At 41.2% G+C, this 7,084-nt stretch overlaps 1 protein-coding gene across 2 annotated transcripts; it reads left to right on the top strand.

The window, feature by feature from the left end:
- The first annotated feature begins 330 nt into the window (after positions 1-330).
- mospd1 (motile sperm domain containing 1) lies at positions 331-7,072 on the top strand. Of its 2 annotated transcripts, XM_065018464.1 has the most exons (7): positions 331-761; positions 3,039-3,327; positions 3,500-4,079; positions 4,214-4,289; positions 4,541-4,773; positions 5,035-5,196; positions 5,524-7,072. In XM_065018464.1, the coding sequence occupies exons 3-7, from the start codon at positions 3,926-3,928 to the stop codon at positions 5,553-5,555; spliced, it is 657 nt and encodes a 218-aa protein (XP_064874536.1). In that variant the 5' UTR covers positions 331-761; positions 3,039-3,327; positions 3,500-3,925; the 3' UTR covers positions 5,556-7,072. The 2 variants fall into 2 exon arrangements, with proteins under 2 accessions (XP_064874536.1, XP_029515230.1); XM_029659370.2 differs by lacking the exon at positions 3,039-3,327.
- The last annotated feature ends 12 nt before the right edge of the window (positions 7,073-7,084 follow it).

Genomic DNA, 7,084 nt, shown 5'->3' with positions numbered 1-7,084 from the left:
TAATAAACATGTTGACATTTGTTGACTCTATATTGTTGAACACAAATGTTGAATGTTTTCAACCTTGGCCTATAAAACGTGTATAATACAGTAGAGCAGAACATGTTAAAGGTGGTATTACCAGGCTACCACTTGCCTACTATTTATTATTTTGCCTAACTATTATTTAATCAACATTTACATATCAATGCAGGCACATTGACAGGTGCATAGGCCTGTCACCTGTTCAGAATCATTTGGTCTAGAGTGTAATAACCAATATATATATATATATATATATGAAGGTTGTTATTAAAGCAAATAATATGTGACTTTAAGATACCATTATTTGTAGTATTCGTATTATAATTGCACCAGTACTGAGTATGCTTTCAGACTTTGTCAAGAGTTAACTGAATCAAGGCCTGCTCTGAGACTCTAAGTAGAACATGTGGTCCAGCCACATGACAGCATGCAACAAAAGAATGCAATGAACTAACTCAATCATGAAAAATAGTGCTTGACAAGGAATCAAGTCTTGCCCAGTTGACACATTTGATTTAAAGTGGCTTTAACAGCAGGTAAGTATAGTGTGTCCATACTCCATATTATAATGTCACCGTAGGAACACTGATGACGTAATTAATCTACTCTGGCGGAATTCCTTCTCCCTCCGATATCCCAGAATTCACAGCGTGACCTGCAGTATTGACAAAGAAAAGAACGACAGAAAACAGGGTGGGCTCTGCAAAACAATACCCCCACAATTTGACGACAATAAGGTAAAACACTACTATTTGCAACAATTCCTATGAATTGTTCAGATACAGATGCCATTTTTTGGAATGACATTGCTTGTGTCAGCTAGCCTGTCACCAAAATAGCTACGGTTGCCAGTGAGGTTCGCTTGCTAGCTAACGTTAATGCTTCTTTGTTTTGATGGCTAACGACGTTATTTGGCAGATCATGGTGTACGTAACGTTAGCTATATAAACATCTGGTGTACAGTCAAGTTGGAAAGCGTTCACCCCCCAATCACTCAGCTAGCTAAGTTACCTAACCACTTTGTTATGTTGATACCTAACTAGCTTGTTATTGTTATGAAATCCGTGTAACTAGTTAGCAAGCCAAACATTATTTGGCATTAATCAGCAACACGTCACTTGCATGGATTGACTGGGGTGCAATATATTTAGTCTCAGATATGTAGCTAGATCGTATAATGTCGTATGGACCGTTACCTTTGGATTTGTAAAGTAACTAGTGAACTAGCTAACATTACCGTTTAAAATTTTGCTTTTCAGCTAACATATTTTGGAACAAAAACTGCCTAGCTACAGTACAGTTTTCAGTGTTAATAATTTAATTAATCACTTAGTCGATATTTTGTCCTCTGGTGCGTTATTCAAAGTTCACAAAACTATTGCGAAACAATTTCACACAGGAATGTGTTTCGTCCAGTTCTGAAATTCTCCAAGATAACAAAACATGTTCACGTGATTAGCCATGTTGAGGCAGACTTTAACTAGCTATGTTATTGAAAGATAAATTACATGGGCCTACTGCAGATTTTAAGCTACTGTGTCAACCCCCAACACCCACCCCCATCAATAGGCTATTATTAAGATACTATTTACATACAGTCTGACCAATATTTACAGGTTCTTTCCATTTCAAATCAAATGAAAATACATTTGTGACCACACCACAAATGCTTTAATCTTGATGTTTTACCATTGTATTGTACACAGGTCCTGGCATTGGTACAATGGAATAACCTCCAACTCTAAATTAATACAGTCTCCCTTATCATGTCACATGAAAAGTTAATGAAGGGATGAAATATGGATTATAAATATTTACCATCATCATATACAGTACCAGTCAAAACTTATTCCAGGGTTTTTCTTTATTTTTACTATTTTCTAAATTGCTGAATAATAGTGAAGACATCACAACTATGAAATAACACATGTGGAATCCTGTAGTAACCAAAAAAGTGTTAAACAAATCAAAAAATATTTTATATTTGAGATTCTTCAAAGTAGCCATCCTTTGCCTTGATGACAGCTTTGCACACTCTTGGCATTCCTTCAACCAGCTTCATGAGGTAGTCACCTGGAATATATTTCAATTAACAGGTGTACCCTGTTAAAAGTTCATGTGTGGAATTTATTTCCTTCTTAATACATTTGAGCCAATCAGTTGTGTTGTGATAAAGGTATTATTATTTTTAATTAAAAAATGTATTTCACCTTCTCATTTACAACTGCGATCTGGCCAAGATAAAGCAAAGCAATGTGACACAAACAACACAGAGTTACACATGGGATAAACAAACGTACAGTCAATAACACAATAGAAATGTCTATATACAGTGTGTGCAAATGTAGTAAGATTAGGGAGGTAAGGCCATAGTGGCGAAATAATAGGGGTTTTAGGGGTGGTATACAGAAGATAGCCCTGTTTGGTAAAAGACCAAGTGCATATTATGGCAAGAACATCTGAAATAAGCAAAGAGAAACAACTGTCCATCATTACTTTAAGACATGAAGGTCAGTCAATGCAGAACATTTCAAGAACTTTGAAAGTTTCAAGTGCAGTCGCAAAAACCATCAAGCGCTATGATGAAACTGGCTCTCATGAGGTCCGCCACAGGAAAGGAAGACCCAGCGCTACCTCCTGCTGCAGAGGATAAGTTCATTAGAATTAACTGCACCTTAGATTGCAGCCCAAATAAATACTTCAGAGTTCAAGTAACAGGCACATCTCAACATCAACTATTCAGAGGAAACTGCATGAATTAGGCTTTATGGTCGAATTGCTGCAAAGAAACCACTACTAAAGGACACCAATAAGAAGAAGAGACTTGCTTGGGCCAAGAAACACGAGAAATGGACATTATACCGGTGGAAATCTGTCCTTTGCTGGTGACACTGTCTGTGATTTATTTAGAATTCAAGGCACACTTAACCAGGATGGCTCCCACAGCATTCTGCAGCTATATGCCATCCCATCTGGTTTGCGCTTAGTGGAACTATCATTTTGTTTTTCAACAGGACAATGACCCAACACACCTCCAGGCTGTGTAAGGGCTATTTGACCAAGAAGGAGAGTGATGGAGTGCTGCATCAGATGACCTGGCCTCCACAATCACCCGACCTCAAACCAGTTGAGATGGTTTGGGATGACTTGGACCACAGAGTGAAGGAAAAGCAGCCAACAAGTGCTCAGCATATGTGGGAACTCCTTCAAGACTGTTGGAAAAGCATTCCACATGAAGCTGGTTGATAGAATGCCAAGAGTGTGCAAAGCTGTCATCAAGGCAAAGGGTGGCTACTTTGAAGGGTCTGAAATATAAAATATATTTTGATTTGTTTTTTTGGTTACTACATGATTTCTTATGTGTTATTTCATAGTGTTGATGTTACTTTATAACTATACACAATTAGTCATTAATCTGTGGTGTACTTGGTTGGAATGAAGTCTCTGCAGCAATTCGACTGTTGTTGTTTACCAGGGTGCAGCATTACGTTATCCTGCTAAGAAGCTGAGGGTGAGTGGGAAGGGCCATCTGCACGTGAGGGGAGGTTACAAACCTGCAGAGCTTCCAGAGAGAGGGCCCTGACAGACACCTCTTCAGAGCTTCCAGAGAGAGGGCCCTGCCAGACACCTCTTCAGAGCTTTCAGAGAGAGGGCCCTGCCAGACACCTCTTCAGAGCTTCCAGAGAGAGGGCCCTGCCAGACACACCTGCAGAGCTTCCAGAGAGAGGGCCCTGCCAGACACACCTGCAGAGCTTCCAGAGAGAGGGCCCTGCCAGACACCTCTTCAGAGCTTCCAGAGAGAGGGCCCTGCCAGACACACCTGCAGAGCTTCCAGAGAGAGGGCCCTGCCAGACACATAGGACGAGAGAAAGGGACTGGGGAGTGAGCTCAGCTGGAGCCAATGCAGCAGCAGAGTGGACAGCCTGAGCTAGTGGAAGGAAGCCTTCCCGTGTTCGTGTTCCCCACAGAGCTTGTCTTCTACGCGGACGAGCAGACCTCCCACAAGCAGGTTCTCACCCTCTACAACCCCTATGAGTTCGCCCTCAAGTTCAAAGGTAAATAAAGCATTGGGTTTCAAGATAACTAGGTATTGATATAAGAACCATTTTAGCCATCAATTAAGGATTCAAGAGAACCACATTGATACTGTAGAGTATACACTACTCATTCAGTTTATTTTCTCGGTCAGTGCTATGCACAGCGCCCAACAAGTATACCGTGGTGGATGCCACCGGAGCCGTCAAACCACAGTGCTGTGTTGACATGTGAGTAATAAGCTTACTATTACATGTCGTAACTAGGACCATCAGTTACCCACCTTTAAGGCATATTAATGAAGGACATGATATTCATGATGTGCCCCTACAAGCCTGAGTGCAATTTATGAAATAGCAAGCAATAATAGAGAATGATTTCATTGGAAGCAAGCTTCTGCTTTAAAAAAAATGCTGTCATTCCAGTCAAATATTCTTATCGTTCACCGTGTATTTTCCTCTGTGTGTCTGTCTGTTCTCAGAGTGATTCGACACAAAGATGTGCGGGCCTGTCACTATGGGGTGTCTGATAAGTTCCGGCTGCAGGTGTCTGAGCAGAGCCAGAGGAAGGCCCTGGGCCGGAAGGAAGTGACGGCCACTCTGAGGCCCTCGGCTGCCCAGGAGCCCCCCAGCCCCCGGCCCCAGGAGGAGGAGCGACAGATGAGGGAACAGCTAGCAGACAGCGTCTTCTTTGAGCAGACCACCTTCCAGACAGGTAGGAGTATGACTCGCCGCTGAAAAGGGATATCTCGCCCAAACTTAGCTATCAATACCTATTAAGTGTGTTATGTACCCAGAGACCAAAAATATATTAGCCAACATTATGCAGGCTACATTTGTTGTTTAGGTGAACTAACTGAAATGGAGGCACTGCATGTCATTATATTGTCCTGACACTAGGTGGTGCCAGACACCAATACAATATGGGAGTGATCAAGTGAGAGCAGTGGATTGTTATGGTGTGTGTGTTGTACAGAGAGCCGCTCTCAGTCTGGGGGCCCAAGCCTGCTGACGGTGCTGTTGGGGTTGGTGTGTATGGCTGCCCTCATGTTGCCCACCCTGGGGGAGCAAGAATCCACCGTGCCTGTCTACCTCCACTTAAGTGTTACCAAGAAACTTGTAGCTGCTTACGTTCTAGGTGAGCCAGGGGGAGAGAGAGCAAACCCTTGATGAACAATTGCATGCTCTTTATGTTTTATTCTATCACCAATTTCAATGGATATGAATTGATAATACTTCATGGGAGTCAGTCAGCCCACACACTTTGTCTTCTACGTCCCAAATGGCACCCTATTCCCTATATAGTACACTACTTTTGACCAGAGGCCTATAAGCTGTGGTCAAAAGCAGTACACTGAACTAAACTATGGGGTTTGCATTGATTACCCTTGTTCTATTCATTCTGTGTGCGCAATACTGCTGGAGCATAATCCTGCTGAGAATTGATTGTTTATCCATGTTACAGGTCTTCTTACAATGGTTATCCTGCGTACATGAAGTGCTATGGGGGCTGGAAAGAGAGAACGAGGAGAAGAGGATACAAAAGAGAAGAGAACATTCACTCACCCAAGGCAACTACATGCTTGAAAGGGTAGTGTTGAGGGGGAGGGGGTATCCGGTCAATTCCCCCCTCTGTCCCAAAAACATACATCTAATTTTTTTGAAATAAAAACATAATACTGACTGAAACAAAGCAAGAGACCTCTGATGCAGCGGGCACAGAAATAACATTCTGGAAGGAGGGCATTGTGTGGGTCTGCGGCTGTTGTAGGAAGGGTTTGTATAAAAACATGTGGGTCATTAAATTGTGTTTGACTTCATATCCTGTGTCTGTGTGGAGTTCCATGGCCATTAAGTAACAGACAATGGTGAAGTTGTTAAGTTAGCGATTTGCTGTTACACATTAGGGCAATTTAAAGTTGTGATTTCATGTACATAAAAGTGCAATATGTAGAAATCGCTCTGCCATTTCCTGGTTGCTGAAATTCAAATAGTTTACCTAATTTGTTTGTGACATAACAAGCCATGTTTAGTGTAGAGAATCATTTTTCCATCAAAACAGCTGTGAAATATATTTTCAGTAACCCAAAATATTGTTTCAGCTGTTTGAAGCTGGTGTACAAAACCTAAATTAAGACAAACTTACTGGGAAGCATAGAAAGTGCACATAGAACAGATCTACCGCTTCAGACTTTCAGTGAGTGACAGCTATAACTCACATTTCAATGTGCATTTAGTCAGGTCATCGAAAAAGTTACATATTGCAGCTTTGTCATTAAAAAAACGTATGGTCTTCACCTGTAACCACATCTTAATATTGTCTGCTTAGAATAAAACAACGTACTCTTTTGTAGCTAGTATTGACTGAATCTGACTAAATGCAGTTACATGCACGTGTGGATACTTATCTGAATGGAAGTGTTACTTTTCCAGACGCAATATACAAAACAAAAAGGTTTAAAATGTGACCAAAGGAAATGTCCTCTTCCTATGAAAGACATCCGTTTACTTGCTGTACAATGTCAATGTTATTCTATCAAATGCCTAATAAAAAGTCTTGAATCAGCACAAGATAGTAAGGCGATCTCTTTATACTAGTCTGATTAGTTCACCTACTCAGCACTAGTGAGCCAGTGATGAGGGGTCCACAAGTGACTGGAAGCTTGGGACATGGCTACAAGGCCAAACACATGAAGAAATGGGCAGCAACTCCCTCCTGCATAGACTTCCACCTTACGTCATTGTTAACTTGCAGATACATTATTTTTTTCCGCACCTTACTCTGAAATTTGATGAATCTTTGCCTCTAGGGCAGGGAGCATCAACTTGATTCAGCTGCGGGCAAATTTTTTTCTTGAGCAGATGGCCGGAACATAAATTGCAGATTGACCGCAAGAAGCCCAAACAGATGTTTGACTTAAACAATTTCAAACCTTGCTTACACATTTGTATAAGATCACATTTATCTGAATCTTTGTTGCTCAACTTAAACCAAATAAAGCCTTTTCACTGAATGTTTTTCTATG

Source organism: Oncorhynchus nerka, linkage group LG5 (genome assembly GCF_034236695.1).
Source record: "Oncorhynchus nerka isolate Pitt River linkage group LG5, Oner_Uvic_2.0, whole genome shotgun sequence".
Classification (NCBI taxonomy): domain Eukaryota; kingdom Metazoa; phylum Chordata; class Actinopteri; order Salmoniformes; family Salmonidae; genus Oncorhynchus; species Oncorhynchus nerka.
Note: the sequence above shows the minus strand (reverse complement) of the source record. Positions and strands in the feature narration are given on the sequence as shown.